Source organism: Phaethon aethereus (assembly GCF_964289735.1).
Source record: "Phaethon aethereus genome assembly, chromosome: 3".
NCBI lineage: Eukaryota > Metazoa > Chordata > Aves > Phaethontiformes > Phaethontidae > Phaethon > Phaethon aethereus.
Genome location: NC_138576.1, coordinates 92,932,500 through 92,954,054, shown reverse-complemented (window position 1 = coordinate 92,954,054; position 21,555 = coordinate 92,932,500). Strand labels below are relative to the sequence as shown.

General features: G+C 43.3%; 1 protein-coding gene across 1 annotated transcript in view; it reads right to left on the bottom strand.

Annotated features, from left to right (window-relative positions):
- The window catches only part of VIT (vitrin), a gene marked incomplete at its 5' end in the record, with an annotated part of 37,755 nt that extends 33,196 nt beyond the window's left edge, over positions 1-4,559 (bottom strand). Inside the window, 3 exons of the mRNA XM_081997961.1 lie at positions 1,440-1,596; positions 2,595-2,660; positions 4,529-4,559. Of these exons, the coding sequence (XP_081854087.1) occupies positions 1,440-1,596; positions 2,595-2,660; positions 4,529-4,559 (254 nt within the window). The remainder of the gene's footprint in view (positions 1-1,439; positions 1,597-2,594; positions 2,661-4,528) is intronic.
- Positions 4,560-21,555: the final 16,996 nt, after the last annotated feature.

Sequence of the window (21,555 nt, the reverse complement as noted above, 5' to 3'; positions counted from 1 at the left end):
ACAAGCTGCTGCCTTCGTTAAAATTCCTGCAAGCTTGATTGAATGACTGAAGACGTGGGGAGAGGTACTCGGAGGAGTTTTAGGGCCAACCATGTGGCAGAGATACAAATATGAGGCAATGCTCCCACTCGCTTGACCTTTTCCTTTTGTAAAACTAATGTTTTCTTTGAGTTCCAGTATGTGTTATCTGCAAAAACACTAAGCCTGGTTCTGACCTCAGCCTGGAGTAAACTGAACACAGTATTTCTGGAAGCTGTAGAAAACCTGACAAGCTCCATGTGTGGTGCACGTTAAATGATGTTTGACATATGACATAACATGTATCTCAAGACAAACAGAAAACCTTCAGTGTATGCAACCTGCTGTGGCATCATTAGGAAAGTGGACAAAGCACGAAGTGACTGTGACTCTAGAGGGGTGGTGGGACTGGCAGTAATGACACTGCTGGAAAACAAGTAATGGGCAGCAAACAACAGTGAAGAATATGTTAGAGCTGTAGTTTTATCTGGTGACTGCAAGAAGCTGCTGGTAAAATAACTGTAAGGAATGCATTGTCTGAGGAAATGCAACATTATAAGCTGAGCATCCAGAGCTGCAGCCAGGAGGTGGCAGCCCCATGCGCACAGGCAGGTCAGCCTGCGCACTGCACAATGCAGAGCTAAAGTGCCAAGTCCCAAAGCCTTAACTATTCAGTTTGACTCAAGGTCCCAGCTATTTCACAGAACTGGCAGCAATGCAGTAGGCTCAAATAACTCCAAATGGAGTCAAGTTGTCAGTCAGGCTTTGTAAGTTCTTACCGCATTTTCAGCTGAATGCATCTTGCCTTTGCATGCTGCCTACGGTTATAGCATGTTTTGGCTGTGAAGTTATTCTCCATTAAAATTTTATGCACATTTTTGCATGGCTAATAAAACTCGGCAAAATCTGTGCTATAAAATTCATATTATGCATTTCCTTGTCCAGTGTCCTTTTCTGTGGCAGGAAAGCACATTACTCAGGCTTTGATGTCAAGGACAGTTAAATTCAAATCTGGAGAACCAAAACCAATTCCAGAAGTGTTAGAGTTGATTGTATGTAGTCATTACTGGTGAGATGCCTGTTTTTTTCTGAAGCTTTATTAGTGGCAGCAGCTCCATCCCTATCTTCCACTCGAATAATAATAGTACAATACTAATTTGCTATGCATGAATGAGAGATCTGCAAACCTGAAGACACTTTTAAAGTTGAGAAATGTCTTCAAACACGACTGATTTCAATAGTAGAGGATTAACAGCATTTTATAAGACTGGATCCATAGCATCACATATGGTCTTTCTCACAGGTTTCCTACTAGAACAGCAGCCTGCAATCAGGAACTGGAAAGGATCTTAAAAGCCGAGAGCTCCCTACACTAAAATGATGGTTTTGTCTGAGTGTCTTGCTCATTTAAACTCACTCACCTGTGAATTGCAGCATTGCACACACTGGAAAAGGAAGCATAAATGTCTGTGCCATAAACTCGGTATTTTACATCTTGACATCCAGGAGGGCATTTTGCAATGAATTCTGGATTGATTATCTTCCCCGCCTTGACATCGCAATCGATCTGGGGTACATCTGTGAGTGTAAAATCTTGGTAAAGTCAGATTGAATATTTTTATAGCTGAGTGATCTTGTCATGAAACAATGAGTAACTGAGTGAAAGGAATGCCCTCCTCTTATGCCTTCCTGTCAGTGGTTTTGGGATGCAAGATGTCTATGTGCTCTGCATCTACAATATAAGACATAATAACCCCTACACAGAGGGATGCTGTAACTAAGGATGGATTAAAGAAGCCTAAGAATATTTATGACTTTCAGGACTTGCTTCTCTGAAGGAACTATCTGTTACGACACTTCGCTGAAGAAAGAACTGTAGTCACCCAGGCTGTGGTTAACATGTGGGAAGGAGTGGGTAGGGGAAGAGGTGGCTGTGTGTAGGGACCGGGAAGGACTGTGCACATGCAAGGCAGGATGCTTCCCAAGCCTGCCACTCTGTGCTCGTGCAGCTCGGTGCCATTTATAATGCCAGGCTGCAGCCCGTTATCCTGCCCTTAATTTTTAAAACTATTTGCTGGGTAAAATTTACTTTGAACAAAGGGTTTAAGTACAAGTCCGCAATCTCGCAGCAGGCTTGTTTGTCAACTAAATGAGCAAAATAATCTGTGGACAGAATGCTCTTACAGCAGTATAGCTGAAAGTTATACATCCTAGTGCATAGGATGTACACCACTTGTCTCACGATAATCAGCTACATATACTCTGTGTAACAGCAGGTCTGTTTCACATATTTATGTCTCTCTGTGAAAACCTTAGTGCTTGCTTAGATCCTTGCATGGTACCTAATGACCTAGGTAGACACATTTTAGTAGCAAAGTACACAATTTCCCCTTTACACATGCTCTTTAGTTAGTGATTTGATTTCAGTAAAAGAATCTGTTAGTTAACTTATGCTCCCATTGACTCTGCAGACAATTGTGGAGGGTTACCAGAATATAATCTCACTTTGCACTTTTTTTTTGTGCATCAGACATGCCTGCTGTAAAGCAGTCAAGAATACTACTGGGACCACTTACAGAGTTTAGCCTTTTTCGTCTTCTTTGTGGCTTCCTTAGCTGCATATGTACATGTAAGAAACACACCTGAAACAAAGAAAACATAGTATTAGGAAAAAGGGGGACTATCAACATCAGTCACCACAAGCTCCTATGCATGAGTTTTCCCAAATTTGAATCACCAGGTTGAAAAAATGAAATGGGAATATTCTCAGCCACCGCTAGTTTTCTACTTGTTGGTTAACTTCGCGGTCAAGATGGCATCTACTGTGGAACAGTTTTTTGAAGGGGATTAAAGATCAGTTCAGCTCGCACATATATCCGTGGAATTCTCTATCAGAAGATGCCATTGAGTCCACATGTTCCAGAAACCCACAAAAGGCCAGGGTATTTCCACAAGTGGTGGAACCTCTTTGTAATTGGTGTGATAGAGATGTCAGTGAAACAACGTGCTCTGTGCATAAAGCAGCTGGAAAATTGGGGAGAGAAAGATCCTTCTTAATAGCCCCACGGGGATGTTATCCTGTAATCGTGCATTGGGGCATTTCACTCACTGATGGTAGCACATATGGGATACTGGGCAACATTACAGACCGTATGAAGTTCTAGTGTGGCATTTACCAGTTACCCTGTCCCAGCAAGGGCACTGATTTTCTTCAGTAAGTAAAATTATGATTTGAAAGGTGTCATAGTAAGAGAGACATACACTTTTATGTTAAAACATACATCACAATATATGCATGTAGCTTACTGTGTTAAGTTGACTTGCTAAGTGGATGACATACCAAAACTCTTCATTCTCTGTGCTTATTTTAGAAGCGTTGTATTATGGGTAATTAATAACTTCATTACAAATATCTTGACCTTCCTATTCACCTCTCCTTTCTCTGAGCTTTCAGAGGGAATTGAAGCTCTCTATGATGTGTTGGCTGATCCTCTCATCATTTGTTAAGTTAATCTTACTGGAACATGCAACAGCAGTCTTATTTCTTTCTTTTATGCTCTTTTCCTCCTAGACTGGTTGCAGAGAGTTTGCAGACTTAATTACTCCTAGAAATTGCTCAAAAGAAAAATTGGTCTCACAGTGTCTGAAGTGACAGTGTATAGATGCAGTATTGAGGTCTTCTGTCACTGGTGCAGTTGTGTAACCAAGGCAAAACTGTAGTTAGAAAAAAGGAGAGAACCAGTGGAAAATAAAGTGCAAAGTCCTAACTACTTAATGTGGAGAAAGTAATTTAGTCTCTTAGTAAAGACAGAAGAACTACGTAGATAGCTATGAAGTTGCACTAAGAATGGATATCGTGCCAGACCTGATGGTCCCAGCTAGAGGGAAGATTGCCTGGGAATATCACAATTAAAGTCATACAGTACCGTTAGGCTACGTGGTGTCTGGATCTCCATCAAAGGGAAACATCTAAGTAAAGTACACTAAGAAATCATGCTTGATCAACCAGATTGTTCATGTAAGATGAACTGTAAATTCTCGAGTCTCTACGTGTTTCCAAAAAGCAAGGTCCTGTCTGACTGCCGGGGAAAGAAAATAAGACACATTTATAGCTGCCTTCCTTTGTCACTTTATTGTTCATGGAAAGAGCAAGAACACAGAGAAAAAGCGGGAAGGGATGCTCCCACAATAATAAACAGCTGATTTTTCTTTGGAGGGAATCTTTATGTTACAGACCTTTTTCAGGCCCAGTTGTGCCATCTGATACGGACTGCATGCAGCTGGTCATGTACTTAGAGATCTCTGCAAATAATCAATATTGTTTCTATGCCAAAGTCATTTTTGGATAGCCCATTTCTGAAAAACTGTGCCAAGGCTTACTCCACCTGCCACCAAGAGCTTCATCAGCCATGGAGTCCAAATGGAAGAGAAGCCAGCAGGCACTGGTCAGCCAAGGACAGGAGAGTACAAACCCACAAACTACTAACTGCAGCACATCAACTGTACTTACCAAAGAAGGTTGCAATGATTGTGGCCTTCATGGTGAGTAAAGCAAAATCTGGATGTGTCACTAAGGAGTACTGGAAAGAAAAAAAGATAATTTGTCCTGACAGTATTTGGCTCGGTGCTGAAGTATTTTCATCTCCAGATTAATTAGAGTAGAAAAGGTCTGAGATGTAAAGGATCGATGTAAAAGCTAGCTTCATGGGTAGGTTGCTGTGTGCTTTGTGGAGAGAGTTCAATACTACTTAACTTTTCCTGTCTCTCAAAATGTATAACCACCTGTACCACCAGTGCTGCACAAGACTTCTCACTGCTTTCTGAAGGCCCTGCCATCCCCAAGCCCTGCTATCCCCAAGCCAAGGCCAGCCACCCCAGGAGCCATCCCAGTCCTCTTGGGTGGCACTACCCCAGGCTTGGCTGCAATTGCAATTTCTACCTAGCCTGCTGGTGGCATTGCTTTTCAAGGCAACAGAAAGTGGGCTTTTTTTCCTAGAATATTATGAATTTCCTGCAGAAAGAGGCCAAGAAATTTAAAAGGAGTTCATATGTAAAGCCTGTTGGGGGCAAATTAGTTCAGCAGACCCCTTAGCCTGTAATAACAGATATTTTATCAGTAAGAGAGTTAACAGAAGCATTTAGACAAGGCTGTAAGATTTACTTAACAGATTTGCTGTCATAGCTACACACAAAAGCATCCTGTTGTGGACTCTGTACTTTTGCTGGTGCAGTTTATACTAGTATCCCAATGGAAATAAATTATAACAGTAAAGAAACTTATTTTTGTCACTATATTAATTTCTACATTAGGCCCTGGCATGCCAGGAAAAATGCACAGGCATCCTGTGACACAGCTCTGCTGGCAACACTGTCAAGGATGGTCCTGGCCTTCAGACCTTGGGCTGTCACATGGGGAAAAGTGCAGGAGGATTTACATTGCATGGCATCTGCCACTTCATACTGGAAACAGTCTGGAATAAAACAGTGGAGGTTTTTGTTTTTATGAGAAGGAAAGGGAAAGCAGGGCCCCGATCCATGCGTACGACAGGCTATTTAGTCTGCATAGATCCACTGGGAGGTTTGGGGATATTTTATCTGTAGATCAGGAATGATACTTTGCTATTAAACACAAAGCTGTTGTTCCTTTGTTCCTTTACCAAATGAATAGATCCCATTAAAACAAAATCAAAAGTTTCTACTTTGGGTTAGTCTAGACTATGAGTTTTGCTGAGATTTCTCCTTATCAGATTTTCTTTAATGCAGTATTTGCAGTGCCAGCCAGTACTGACAACTAGTGACCATTCAGTATTAAATGTCCTAAATTGTATGCTTTGTTTATCAGAGTACATTTTCCCATCTGTACCCTTCAGACTGCCATAGCATTCTTTATACCAGGAAAGCAGGTAAGTATATGCATTGCATTAACATATGCTTAAATCCCAGCTAAGTCGAGTACAAATGTAGTAAGATGCACCTCCAGTGTTTCCCAGTGCTGATCTTATTTTACTTTTTAAAATCAGATTTCTACTTGAAAGAATGTTGAATACTTTTCCCCTACTACAAATACTTGAAAAAGCTTGAATGTTAGGGAAGAGAGAGAGTTAGCAAACTATTCTTTCTGCATATAAAGTAAGATTTTTATACTGACCTTTTATTAGAAGCTTGACTTTTATAAAGATATGAGAGGGCTGTTATGTGCTACAAACAAACAGATGGTTTAAATCCATATAAATTGTCACTGTATGGCAAAGTATAACATTTTCTGATGGGAGTGTAGGTTTTAAGTCCTTGATTTTTGGTGTCAGGCACTGCCATCCGTTCCACGTGCAAACCTAAATTCTTTGCTGGTGCCACGTGCTTTGTCTCTGCAGGAGTAAGCAGTTTATTTCCTGTAATCTCCTGTGTCAGAGAAATTAATTTGTGTACTCTCTTTGTACCACAATAGTGTGTGTTATTGTTCCCCTTCTCAAGGGGTTGTAGTATCGCAGCAGCACTGGCACCATAAAAAAACAGAAGTGGACTTTGTTTGAAAGCTATCTGAGCAAGTAGCATGGAGTTAACAACATGATCTCTAAGCACTGTGGGTTGAGTTAAATATGTGCCCTTTACGGGAGAATCAAGTGGGCTTGGTGTAGGTGTGAGTAAACTGGTTTGGATAAACAAGAGCTGATCCTCATCTTCTAGAACAAAAGATTTTAGATTTCTTTTTTTTTTCTTTTGTCTCTTTTTTAAAAAATGTTTAACCCTTTCTTTGTTTCATGCTCGTATTCTCTCCCCATGGTATTGTACCTTGCTCAGCAATATAATAGCTGTTCATTTTGGTGCATAGTAGGGCGCATAGCTAACACTTGTCACACGATTTAGTTTCACCCCCTTTCTTGTCAGAAGGAAGGAATGCTGTACACTCAGTGCACTGTGTTGCCCTGAAAGTCTGTACTTAAAAAAAACAAAATCCAAGTGGTTGTTTATTTTAAAAAGGCAAATAATGAGTTCTGCTGAGCCAGAAAAGCTGAGCTGATAATTATATTTCATTGCAAAGGCTTAGATTGCCCTGCAGGTATACCTGGCCAGGTCACTGTGTACCAAAAAGTTAAGATCTGGGGTGCTGTTTTGCAAGGGTGAGCTTGTTGGCATGGGATGCTCAATTTTACTCTTTGAGTGGTCTGAAATAGAATATATTCATCCAGGAATCAAAAACATCACAGACCTCATCACCTTTTCTATAAGAAAGGTGACAGAACGCTCACTTTTTTTATTTCATATATGAAGGGAATTGCAAGGGGCTTGCTATAATTGAAGCAAGAGAAAGCTAATATCTGTACCAGCATCATCTGCAAAGATAGGACATGATATGCTTTATCATATCAAAGAGGAGACAAAAAATTAGTTGCCCACAACTGTTTGTGGGAAGCGTCAAGAAGAAACTCAAGGTTTCCTGTACCATGTGCATTCTTCAACTTTCTTCAGTTTCCAGAAAAGCCTCTGCTCCCACATCTTGGCCAGTCAGCTGAAAAAGCCAAAAGGAAGAGCTCCATCTCAAAGACTGTTGCCTGTTTTGAGGCAAGTGGAACTAGGACTGAGAACCCAAAAATGCTTCCTGGAGGAGGTGCTGAGCTTCAAAGCACCATGGTGCACTCTGCTTCATTATGCAGTGCCTCAGAAAGAGCCGACACGGAAACACAGGCCTTTATGGCTGCAGGTCTTTCACTTGTGGTGGAGGAGTTGCGAGAATTATCAGACATTGCACATTAGGCAATCGTGTGCTTAATAAAATGAACAACCAAACCACTTCCAAACAAGTTTCTGAGCCTGGGGAGAGCTTGTGCTTTTGCCTTGAAGAGCCTTTGCGTTAACATACACGGCTAGCATTAGGATTACAGGCAGGGCTATTCATTTTGAATAGTTTCCACCAAAGCAGTAGCTATGGACTGTTTGGCAGCCGCTTTCTGTGGCCAGACGTATCCCACACGCTGCCAGCGGTGGTCCTCCGCCCGCATGGCAGTGACCCTTTCGACAGCAGGGCAATGGCTGCTATGGTTTTTCCTTGCCTGTTAGGCCTTTTGCTTCAGAGATGGGCGCCGAGGGTTTGGACACAGCTCTGTTTCTTGATCACCTGCTGGTTTGCGCCGTACTGCTGTGCAGAGGCAGCTGTGGGCCCTGTTTCTCAACACAGTTCAGCTGTCTGGCTTGGCCTACTGCCGCCAGCGTGCAGTAACTACAGGCAGGTTGGGCTGTTCAGCCGACTGGGTGGTCTGTGAGCTGCCAAAAATGGGTGTAGGCCTATGGCCCCTGCCAAACAAAAGACGAAAAGTTTCCCCGTGTGGCCTGAAAGACCCTGGCTACCCACGCACAGTAGCGTTGGCTGAGAGGTGATCAGAGGTTATAGCCGCTGCTAAGGAAAGCCCCAAGGGTTCAAAACGACCCTGGAGGGGGCAGAGGCCTCACCTCTTCCAGGCCCTCTACAAAGTGATTGAAAAGATTGTTTTGAGAGTGAGTTTGCCACCCCCAAGCGTATGGAGGGTGCTGGGCACGGTCTCCCCTCTCTGCTGGAACTAGGCTGCTGTGCATCTGGGATGCTAAGAGCGGTGAAGGTGCCCGAGGAGCATTTCTGCAGCCCTGCGGCTTGGACATTCAGATGGAGAAGAGGACGTCGGGCCCTAGGACCTTCCTTCTCCCTGGACTTACTCTATTTTTTATGCTACAGTGAGCTGCTGTGAAATACAAGCTCCTTCCAGGACAAAGCCAGAGACTTTGGCCCTGCTCTGCTCCCAGGCAAGCAAGCAAGGAAGCAAGCAGCAAGTCAGGCCCTTTCCTGCTTGCTTTCTTTCTGACTCCATGCTTGGCATTCCTGGTTGCACAGGGGTCCTGATTCATCACAGAGAATGGAGGGGTATCCCAATCTTTTGTGCCCTGGAGCCTGATGATGGGGGACATCCTTGGTGATGAAGGAAACATGGGTTCAAACTCTCTGAGGCCACAGACAGCCCTGGTACATTTATCCCTGGTTAAGGGTTCTCACCACTTGGTCCTTATTACAAAAGCTTTGAATGTTGCGGCTGCCACATCGTGTTTTGAATGGTGCCTGCTCTGCTCCATGAGGGCCCCGACTGAGAAGAGGGCTGGGGGGACTGCTGGTAGTCAGTACACCTCACAGGGTACTTCTTAAGTCATCGTCAAGTCGTTGAAGTGAGGCATGGGTGGATTCAGAGGTCTAAATTCTAAGTTGCACTTTGGGCACAGGAGTCCCTTCAGAGCTGCTTTAAGAAATGTTTATATAAAGATTTGCAAGAAGAATTTAGTCCAAAATAGCTTCATTCAGGTAGGTATAATGAAGAGATGCTATACCCAGCAATTTAGAGCCAAATAAAAACACCGGGCAGCCCTGTGCTACTCATTTTGTGTTCATGCAATGCCTTGAAATTAAACCAATGTAAGGTTGAAGTGATGAATGATTTCTCTACTTTCCACAGAGCTCTTTCAGAAGAAGGTAATTTATTTAAAACTGCAGTGTTATTTAGCTTGCCAGAACTTTCTCGGAGCCTAAATAAAACTGCAATGACTATACTTTTTCATCTGTCTCACAGAGATAACCATCAATTATGCTGGTCTGGCCAGCCCCTTCCAGCAAAGGAAGAGGTACATTTAGAATATATCACCCACTCACGGAGAAAATATAATTTGGACTGTCCAGATGGCCATCTCTATGAGGGTCATTACAGTGTAGTTTCCTGGTTTCTGCTAATGTATTATGCATTTTTTTTTCATTTTGATGTGCAGCTTGTATGTCTCATTGGGAATCGCTGTTAGCTCAAACCTGTGAATCCCTGTCCAGACAGCTCCCTCCCTCCGTCCTCCTCCCCACCACAGCTCTTGTCTGCTCATCTATCTGCCCGCCTTGCTCCCAGGCTCAAACCCATGCTCCCTCTGCACGCTACGCTGTGCTCATGGTTGCAGAGAACTTCTTTCCCTGTTCTAATTCAACTACTTCTGCTTAACCTCAGACAGACCCCAGCCAGGTACCATCAATCCCTGGCACTGCCATTTCCCCAAGAAACTGAGAGCAAAGGGAAATTCCTGCAATTCAGCAGTGCCCGAGGGCTGTGCTAGCTTTGTGGCATGGGACTCCTGGCCATGTTGCTTTCACTTTTTAGAAAATGCACCATTTTCTATTTCCAACAAACGATTTCAATAAGTCAAAGTAACTTTTTCAAGTGCAGTATGTGGTTTCTCTGGTTGGATGCACAATGAAAAGAGCGCTGACTAACCAAGCTATTGTGCTGCCTGCAAACTAAGAATTATTGTAGTGTGTCAGAATGCCCCTGAAGGTACATATTTGGTCTAAAAGTGAAGAATTTGTGTTAAAGGCAATGAAGAAATTGTACATCACCCTGGGGATGGTTTTTGGAATTTCCGTAGCATGTTCAAACAAAACTTGACACCTTTCTTTTTGATAGAAACTTAGAAGCAGATACTAAGAGAAACTTTAGGATGTTTACACTATGCTTATTAAAGCTACATGTCCCTCTTCACTACAAAAGTGAGCTATATGTCTAGGTCAAAAGCAAAACTGAACCTTAAGCATACTAGTAAATCTATACAATGTCTCACAGAAAACCTTTATCAATTCAGGATCTCCTGTAGTCAGTATGACTACTGATGCCTCATGCCAAAGCCATGGCCTGGTTGGATAAGGATTCAGAAAAGATATGTAATTTAAAAAAATAAATAAACATCTGGAACCACCCTGGCATGTGACACTGGTTTGAAATAAGGCAGTAAGTAAGTGGTGAAATTCATCGATGTCTAGTAATGACAACTTGATCAAGGAAGCACCTTACACAAAATATCTTCAGCAAATCAGGAAGCACTGGGGAAGCTGTGGAGAACATTTTTAAAAGCTAAGCTGAAATCTGCTTCTGTTATGGAAACCAGTGGAACAAAGTTGAGAAAGTAGTTTCAATTTTGTGTTATAGTTCTCTGTAAAAATGATAGTTTCATGCTTCTTGCACTGTTTAACATTTCCCCCTTACATATTTTGTACTTTTCAAAAAATATTATTTCTTCCTGACTAACTGCATTATTCCTGCTTGGGAACCTTTCTCTCCAACTCTCTCGGATATCTCTCTGATACCTTTAGTTTAGAAAAGACCAACCCCTGCTACAAAGGAGGTTGCTACAAAAGGCAAATCAGAAAACAACCCCTAGTCTTCTTCTAGTGCTGCTTTGCTGGGACCTCCAAATCCTTTGCCTCCTTGCAGAGTCAGCTGCCGAGAGCCAGGATGCCCGACCCCCCATCCCAGGACATTGTGCATGGCCACCCTACCCCATGCTCTGCAGGTGGAGCCCAGGCTCCCCCCCTTCCTTAGGCATGGGATAGAGAGGTGCCACTTGGGTGCTCAGAAGAGATGCATGGGCTGTTGTGGTAGCCAGGTGCAAAAGGCACGTCTGGATCTTCTGCTGAAGAATGAATGCTACCTCGCATTCATGTCCTGCTCGTCTGAGCCATGAGGGGCTCCGAAGGCCACTCACTAGATCTGTGCTTTCTCATACTCCTCACAGAGAACATCAAAGGCTAGTCTTTAGGCAGAGTCTACCAATACTTCTGTGGATAAGCTGGATGCTTCTCTGCTGTCTTCTCCAGAGACATCTTTGGGTTTGGAGGTCTGTCCTGTCTACTCCTCCTCAGTTGGAGGTGGGTCCTACTCCTCAATGTCTCATGGTGGAAGGCTGCAGTGAGGATGGAGCCTTACACCTTGTTACACCAGCAGGCTGACCTCCCCAGCTGGTGGTCATTGCTGCTTTGGCTTTGCTACAGGCTGTTTCAGTTGTATCCCTCCCGCCTGGTGCTGGTCTGCAGCCCACAGGCACATTCAAGCTCAGGTCTCTCACCAGACGTGCTTGTTGTGGGGAGCCATTTGAAAGCTGTGGACCTGTAAATACTGCTTCTATTTTTTAATGACTACAGAAGACACCTCGGGACTCCATGCTGCTTTTGGGATGAAAGTGAGCTGTGGGTTTGCATGGGTGCCAGCATTATAAATGAGGCCATTATGGGTAGTGCGGGGTTTCTGAAGACATGCTGTTGATGGAGATGCAGGTGAGAGACCTGACATAGTGTGGGCCAAGCTGTGCAGCCTTATGGCATGTGTGTTAGCAGCCCTTGGCAACTGGCAGGAGTGGGCTCTCTAGCATATGGGTCCTGCAGACAATGAGGGATGGTTATGCTTCCAAAACTTCATCCCTCAATCTCCGAGTGCCCTGGAGGGGACTGGAAGAGCTAGAAAATATGGTGGCAGAGAAAGTGGCCTCCAGGGCCAGGTCTTGGATACTGTGACAGTATAGGTGCAGCCAGAAATTGTTGCGAAGTGTGTCTCAGGACCAGGCTGACAGTGATTTACTAATTTTGCATATTAGAAGCTTTTAAAACCGGCTGTTTTGGCATAGAGATGAACCACAGGATTCTGTTTCTGAGCGCCCAAGATCAAAAAGGAAAACTGTGCTTATCACAGGGACTGGATACAGGAACTTGTAATTTATGGTCTTTTGTTTTTAAAACAAAGCTAAGCCTCCACACCTCAATATTGCATAATCCACTTCCATGCTCAGGAAGTTTGTTCAGAACTTTGGCTTTAGGAGATTACCATATGAGCTTCTACTTCAAATCTAATCATTGCCTAACTTACATATTTCTTTCTACGCACAGATTTCACCATTGAGAATAGAAGATGTAGACCATGGAATCCTGAGACTATATTTCCTGAATTATTCCTCACATATTTTGAGATGCACTTCGGTAGAAAGGCTGTCCCCAAAACGGGGTGAAAGAAGACTTGTCTGACTTGTGTGATGCCTGTATTTGACCTTGCAAGCAATCCCATTTGTACCAAGTTGTTCCATTGCAACTGTTCTAAACTTCTCTAATCTTTCCCCTCCCTCATCTGGACATCCCTCTCCTTCCCATTTATCCTCATTTCCAAACAGCCTTTTTCTTCATATGCTTCATGTCCAAAAACTTCTTCCACCAAGCCCAGAAGAACAAAATGCTGGAGTGCTGCAGATGCATTGCAAGAGGTGAGAAAGATGGGCTCCCACCAAGGTGAGCAGGATGGGCTCCCACTGTCCTCAGCTGGCTGGAAGCTGTGAAAATAGCCCCTGGAGTCATGGAGCCGTTACCCTTTCGTAACTCTGACTCACTGAAGGTGACCAGCCAGGATACACAGCACTACTGCCAGCTTTCCTCTATGTCTCATCCTTGTTCTACAGACTCAAGAAAAATTGGGGAAAATAAAAAGAACGGAACCTTCTGAATACCTAAAGGAATGTGGCAGGGAGATCAAGAGGCACAGAGGTGGCTGTGTCCAAACTTCCCTGTAAACAAGTGATTTTGGAGAGGTAAAAATTTCCACAGTTTTATGTACAAGCCTGGAGGTGCTGGAAATCCCCAAGTCATCCTGGTGGGGACATTAAAGGACTGCATGAAGCTACACAAAATAATTCAGAATTTTTCCAGAAATTTTGGTGCACGTAAAACTGTCACTTGACAGTTACGCACCTTTTTCATAGGAAACCAGTTACCAGCTGAGAGACTGTTACATTTACAAAGCTATTTTATAAGGTGACAGGCTGAAAAACAGTTTGTAAATGCAAGTTGATCTTGAAAGTATTTTTTAATGTGGCTGTCCTGGAGAATGAGACAGATTAAGGATAACTGATACAGATCATGTTCTTAATGTGCCACTGACCTCTTAATGCACTCTTGAAGCTCTGGAGGTAAAGCAAAGGCAGGATGGACTTAATGGGTGCCAGAAAGCCAGTTCAGTCATGACAGTAAGACTTGTCAGGTTAAGAACTGCTTAAATCTAGATGATGTGAATGAAGCAGAGGTGGTTATAAATACTCTTCTGAATGCAAATGTGTTTTCAGTTTGGGATATGAGCTATAGATTTTGGTGCTCTGCTTCAAAAGGGAAAGCAAAAGCTGCAGATGGTGTTATTTTTTTAAATTAAAATACATTTTCATGAGAAATATTGTTGGTTCCAAGTCATTGGGAAATTTTCTTGCTAATCCACAAATGTTTTTTATATTTTTTTTTCCCCCCAGAGCTCATTTGCTGAAAAATGAGCCTGAATAGCAAAGGCAGCCCAAGGCGACCAAGCCACGTCCTGCTGCAGACGAGAGCAGAGATGCCAGCTCAGAGAAGGTGGCAAGAGAGGTAAGAGCAAGCTGTCTTCAGAAAGAGGGAGCAGGCTCTGCTCCTCTGCTGGCACGGCACCAGCAGGGGATGTGGGAGCAGCCCTCAGACGCCACTAAATGTACAGCTGCCCCAGCACAGAGTTTGGTGCAAAATGTTTGCAGAGCCCAGAGCAAATACTCGGGTAGCTAACCCATGAGTGCCATGCGGTCAGGACTGCCCACTTCTGATACCTCTCATTGTTTGCAATGGTCAGATATATCCGCACAGGCTGCAATCTCAGCTGGCTACTATAGCTACCCCATAGATGCCTTAGGAGCCTACATCGTTTCAGTTGATCCCCGAGTTGTCTGTGCGCCACAGCACTGGGAAGAAAAGCTCACCAGTAATAGAAGCTCCTGTTTTGTCTGCAGCAAGTCCCTTCACATCCCACTTTTTGCCTCAGCTTGCTTTCTGCAGGGCATTATTGGGAGCCAGTGAAAGGCTGTCTTACCGCTCCCCTCCCTCGGGCTCCCGGCAGTCCCCACACCCGCTTTGGGTCGGGGGCTGAAAGAGTTCACAAGGGCAATGCAGGCTGTTGTCAGCCAGACAGTCAGAGTTTAATTTACTAATAGAGATACAATTTAAATGGTTGCATGTTTTCTGGTCACTTCTGTGCCTCTCCGAGCCTCTTCTGTGGCCGGGGGAGGCTGCGCTGCTGGTGCAGCATTCACCCAAGCTTTCCAAGTGTGAAATGTGCAGCAAATGAAGGGACTGGGATGCAAAAGAATGGCAGCTGCTCCAGGGCTGTTAGAGAGGCTCTTTTACAGGCGAATGAACCGTCAATTTGTAGTAAGACATTGTTTTCTAAACATAGCATAAAAACTGTTATCTTGCCTGGCTGGTCATTAGAAGCGAGATAATTATAGTCTCTGTGCGACAGCCGGGCCCAGAACAGGGGCCGCATTGTCCCAGGTCCCAGCTGAGCTCCAGCACAGGCACCCCAGGCCAGCGCTGGGACAAGGGGGCTCCTTGTGCCCCGGCAAGTTCAAAAGAGGAATTGAAGTGCTCTAAGTAGGTGTTAAGCACCTATCTCTGACTCTAGCCTTAAAAACTACTCCACAGGAGAAAGGTGACTGCTGTAGCTGCATCCTCCCTGGCTTTATGTACAGCGCATACTATGACTATTATCTTTATCCCCTAAAAAAACCACTGGAGGTTGTGTACCAAGCCAAAATTTAGTTTTGCCTCTATTTCTGTTTTGTTCTGTGTGAAAACACAGACCAATGAGACCTGTATGACGGATTGGCTTTCAGAAGGAAGGACATATTATCTGTTCAGTGTTCAGTTTTTGAGCCCTGAATGTGAGGTCTAAAACCTCAGCTGTTGCTACAGCACACTGGAGGAGTCCTGGTGGACTCAGAGCTTCAGAGGGCCAGAACATCCCACAGGGCTCTCAGGAAATCCTGGACTATTGCTTTTCACCACCCATCCAGAAAAGACAGTGTCTTCCCACCCCATTGCAACGGGCCAACAGGCACCTCACTGGTCTGGTACTGCCCATTCCTGTCCCTCTGTACAGGGAGTTCATATCCACAGCGCTCTTTTTCTGTGTGGTTAGCCTTGGGACAGTGGAGGAGGAATAGAGCCACAGTTGCAGGTAGTAAACTGAGTTATCACTTTTATTGCCCATTTCAACCAGGTGCCCTAAATGACTTACCTGTCATCATTTAGGAGACTTCTGGTAAAAGGGAAACTTGAACATGCGTATCCTGAGCCTTGGGTTAGCATGTTAAGCTGCTGGGCAGCATTTCTTTCTAGAGCTTTATTTGTGGCTCAGAGATGAAAAAGAAAAAGCTAAAAATTCTCCAAGCAGACCAGGTACAATCAAGTCTTTGATGCCACTGTTACATAAACTTCAGGTTTATTTTTAGCAATGTTTTCTAAAAAAGCAATGGCCAGAAATAATAAATAAATCAGTTGTTTCACATGAAGTAATTAGCTTGTTTTCCCAACTTCTGTGTTCACACTGTCTCTCAGACAGTCCCCTTTTAGAAATATTCCAATTAATGAAGTTTGACGAAAGGGAGTGTAAAAATTAATTTCCTACTACTTCTGTGAAAGTAAGTAGCTGGGTGAAGGACAGAGCACCTTGTTAATGTCTCCACTAAAGGAAAGACTTTGTTGGGATCTTATTCTTATCAGATACAAAAGAATCCACATGGGGTACCTTTCTTGCATCCCAAGTGTGAGGAAACCTAATTTAGCTAATAAAACTACTTGGTTCAACCAGTGGTAAGTCATGTGTAAGAATACTACCAGGGAAGGAAGTGTCTTACATAGAGTAGTAAGCAACTTAAGAACGCAGCATTCCTACTGCAGGTGGAAACACAAAGCAATATTAAATTATAAATGCAGGACAATCAAGGTTTCTTTTTAAGAAAAAAAGTTTCTTATGTCTTGAATAACAGAAAGACAGGAAGTCTTTTCTGTCGTCCCAGTGAGAACCACCCCAGCAACTCAAAAGATTAGATAAAATATGCAAGCAAAATAAGTCTGTTTATAAGAAGATACTAATTTAATATTCTAAAAGTAATGTGCATGTGTAATGCAGTTATTTTTGCTTGAGCTGTCTTTGCAGCTCCAAAACAGACCAGTCTTACAGCCATGACTGTCATTCAAGTGATGAACTGAATAAAGTCTGAAGAACATGGTACTACAGATAAAGAAAAACATAGAGATAGATATTCTTTGAGCACACTCAAATTAAGGTGTTTTTAACTTTAGGATGTATATGGTAAAATACAAGCTATAAATATATATAACTCCATTGCTGTTCTTAGTCAAATGTAGTTTAAAAGCCCTCTAAACTACTTTTTCTCTGTATATGCTTGCTTGTTTTTGGTGTTTTATTTAAATTTTTGAGAGGTTAGAGGACAAGGCGTGAGCTCCAAGGAGGATCTGCCTCCGTAATCTGTAATTCCTTTTTTGCTCTGGATGTGGCGTAGTTCCCATAAACTCTAGGAACAAAATATGAACTAGGGTTGAAAGTTTGCTTGGGGCGTTTTGTTCATGTTTGTACTAGTCTGAGAGAAATCGCATTTTGAAGAGACTTATTGAGACTCTAATCTCTCTGCAGAGAGCTGAACTGCTGTGGCAGGCTTGACAACGCTATTCATTTTGGAGCCTCACCAGCAAAACAAGCACTCAGCACAAAAGGATATAGAGCGTCTAGGCTACTGTACTGTTCATACATCTGTATCTATCCGTCTAGCAAGGGAGTTCACACCATATAAATACTTATCACTGGCATAATACCATTTTCCATTCTGTATCTTGGAGATTAGTATTCCCCAGCATCAGGTAGTGCTAATTAATGATATAACACACACCTTCCTATTGATCAAAGAGACAATGAAAAAATCTTGAAAGCAAAACCTTTTTAAACTTAGGGAGCAAGTTGCGTTATCTATTACATACTATTTGACCAGTAGGCATATATATATATATATATGTTTATTGGTGTGTAACTAATATACACCATTCTTTATCAAATAGTTAAGCTCTTGCTGTTCAGGCAGTGAGTATATGTGTCCACTTTAACAGTAGGGATTTAGTGATTTTATAAATACTTAAAGAAGTATATATAATTTAAAGTACAGATTCATTCTACCTCTATGTCTTCATCTTCTTAGGTCTTTGATCTTATGCACACAGCTGGAATGCTAAACAAAAAACTACGTCCCTACAGTTTCTTAGCAGTGAAAATATTTAGCTATTATCAACAGGCAAAAAAGCAACTCTCCCCTCTCCCCCATAGAATAAATATAGCAGAGAAATGACATCAGAATTACCTTGCTTGAGGTGTGCAACTTTTTATTCCTTTTCTCCACACAGTATGAAAGTGTTATTTTTTCCAAGCTTTTCTGTACCCCAAACTCCAGCCAACATTATTCTACAGAAGGAGAGGCAGGCAGCAGAGGGAGGCCTGGACACCTTTTCTCTTTCAGACAGGAGCTAATCAAACATTCCCATCAAGCTCCCAGCTCTGTGAAAGGCACATTGCTCTCCCTCCCTCCCTCCCTCCCTCCCTCTGCTCCTCTCTCCCTCTCTGTCTCTCCCTCCCTCTGTCTCTCCCTCTCCCTCCCGCACACTGAGTACAGAGCTCCTTGCACTGATTTAGCAGCTGAATTAGGCGGTCCTATTTTAAATATATGTTCCCTCCCACTTAGTTTTAGTAGGGATTTCTGTGCTCCTTTTGCACTAGCCTGTCAGATTTGTCAAGTTTTTCTCTTTTGGGAAGCGAAGCTTTACTCAACTGATGCTTTGGTTGAATTTTTTTCAGCCTCCCTGTGCAGTTCAGCACTGTAGTAAAAGGACTACCGCTAGCAGCCAGGAGTAAACTACACAGCTCTAAAGATTATAAATACCAGATTAGTTAGGTGCAAGTCAGATTTAAAGAGGAAAAACAGCTTTTGAAGAGACAGACTGTGACGCCTTTACTGATGTGAATAGCATCATATACCCTCAACAGTTTCCCTGAAGTCGGAGGATTAGTGACAGAGCAAGTCTCTGAGTCTAGGCACGGAGAGGCAGAAGTATGACATGAGGGTTAGCAGGGACTTCTTTCTGATGAGGTTGGCTGCAGAAATTTAATGAAATGCTCTAAAAGACTTCTGAACCATCACTCATTTAGCATGACCTCGCTAAATGAGATGATACACAAAATGATTAAATTGCTTAAGTATCTGTATATGGATCGCCTAAATGAAAATTTTATTGAGACAGTCAAGATCACAGCATTTACAAGATTATCACAGAAAGGGCTAGAATGCCAGGATGCTGGAATGCAAGCTATAATCTGCAATTCCACCTAGATAGTCAGAAGTGTATAGATAACGTATATGAGTGAACATACACTGTTTTATCTAAGATCATTACTGGTGAAAAAAAAAACTAGAAAAAATGCAGGAGACAGAGTTCAAAAGACACATTGGAAAGACATATAGTTCCTGGCTACTTCTGAGCTAACAATCCCTTAAATGTGCTTGGTTTAAGGGAAAGTGATTACCTGTTATTTGTGAATCTTTATTCCAGTACTTACGGAAACTGGATAATAGCTCAGCATTTCAATAAACAGTACAACAACAAAGGTTTATCAAGAAGACCCGACTGTATTACTAAGGTATAATGATCCATAATTGATTTGATTCTCTTAATATAGAAGTTCAGGCTTGCCATGGTAATCCCTTGTGAGGCAGAATGAAGTGGACTGACAGAAAGCCTCTCCAGGCAGCAAATTCGCTAGCAGATCGACTAACTGCCCCCCGCCCCCCCCCCCCCCCCCCCCGCAAAGTCTTATCAATACAAGTTAACACTTACAGAGTATCATCACCCTTTTCACAAGGCTTTCTGAGGTTTATTTATTCAGATAATCATGGGCAAAAGGACCGAGACCTGAGGTACACAGATGACAGGGACCAGACATCTAAATATTGGGGTTTTGAAGCTAAGTGGCTATGTGCCATTTCACAGTGCTAGTGGAAGGCTGAAGTCCCCACAATAATGCCTTACCTGCAGATGCTGATTGATAGAAATACTCTAAAATTTTTGAGCACAGACCTTCACTGGTAGTCAGCCACTTGTTTTTGACTCAAGCAGATTATTTTCAGAAATCCATGGGCATCTGCGTACATACTGAGTTGCTTGTACGGCTTTAAAGTCTCAGGTCAGTGGGTTATCAAAGAAGCCTCTTGATCTCAAACCGGTACAAGTGAGAGTACTGAAGAGCAAGCTCCCGGCAAACCAAGACATGGTCAGATGGCAAAGGCTCAGGCTGTGCCCACAGAGGACATGACAGGACTGCACAGAAGTAGCTGGACTAGTGCTGAGTGATGGAGCAGAGATGTCAGAAGCAGTGGATGATCAGGATAACCAGTACAGGCAAACAGTCCTCCTAAGGTTCAGCTTCTGCTGCCCGTGCTAGCTCATTGAGGGCTGTAACCATAGACATGCTGAACATGGTCAGCAAGGCGTCAAAGCAACAGTGACAGCGCCGACACCGAGGTCATGCTTCGTTGTTGCTGCTGCAGGGTGGTAGCTTTACACGAGGAACAGTTGATAGAGTAGTTTCTCATTTTCCATGGATAGATTATCTAATTTGTGGGTAAATTGTATCAAGGGCAAAGCGCCAGCGTGGACCTGGCAGGACTCAGCTCAAATGCAGTGATGTGTGAACACAGCTCTCTTGCTTCCAGAACCTCAGCAGTGGTGCAGCTCTGTCCACGCTGCACCCACCTGAGCTATTCCAGCCTGGCTGGCTCTGCTCGGGGCTCGGGGTCAAGGATGCTGCCAGTGGGATGGCACATTTCTGCATCGCTGCCTATGAGCTAACCTGGCATCCTGGAATGAGCATCCCGGGAACGGCAGAGCAGAAACACTGAGTGGGCAGAAAAAGAAAAACTGTCTAAGTTTGTCATTATCCAGGGTATTCAGCCTCTCATTATCGTGTGTAATGGAGAGCTGAAGAGTATCAAACAAAACACTGAGGAGGGCACTGGCTGTCTCTTTTTATCACAACATTTCCAAGTGCTGCTGCCTGTGCTCTTTCCTGACAGAAGCAATTTCCAGCCACCCAAAAGCTGGCAACACAAAGTGTGGGAGCAAGAGGTGAGCCACGCTGTACGGCTCCGCTTTGGTGGTGGGATTTGCCACAGGGAAAGATCTGGTCGCAAGAGAGCTGACTGTGCAGTCAGGAAGCCGCTAGTTTGAAGACAATAGGTATTGAACATGGTTTTCTAGGGGATGGACAAATGCTTCGTATCTGTATGTGTTCATGTCTCTCACTGTTGCTTCTAGTCAGAGCCCTCCACTCAGGTTTTCTGTCAGCTAGTAGTACTGTTTGTAGTGGTAGTTTAAAAGTTCTACTATATCGTGTTTTCATTTGCTTGTTAGTTAAAGCAGGATTTAGCAGGATCCATTGCAAATATTATTAAATATATGAATGCACACTTAGAGTAGGTGACAAATTTCAAGGGGCAGAGTCTTTACTACTGCATGACGTAGATATGCACATATACATATATACACATACACACCTGGTAAGTAAGGCTAATGTATATTGCAGCCTCACTCCACCACAGAAGCAGCAGCTTTTTTACCAAAATCGCTGCTCTATTCATTTCCAAGTGGGTAGCACTGACATGCGGAGTAACGTTGTTTCCACTGTAGTATGAAGCCTGAAAGCAAAGGAACGTGGACCTCTAACCTGTCGCCTGAAAGTCTTAGTGAAGCAGCTAACCAACACCAGCAGTGAGTCGAAATACTTTGGTTTCAAAGAGAGTTTGAGAAGGTTCTTAATTTGGGTG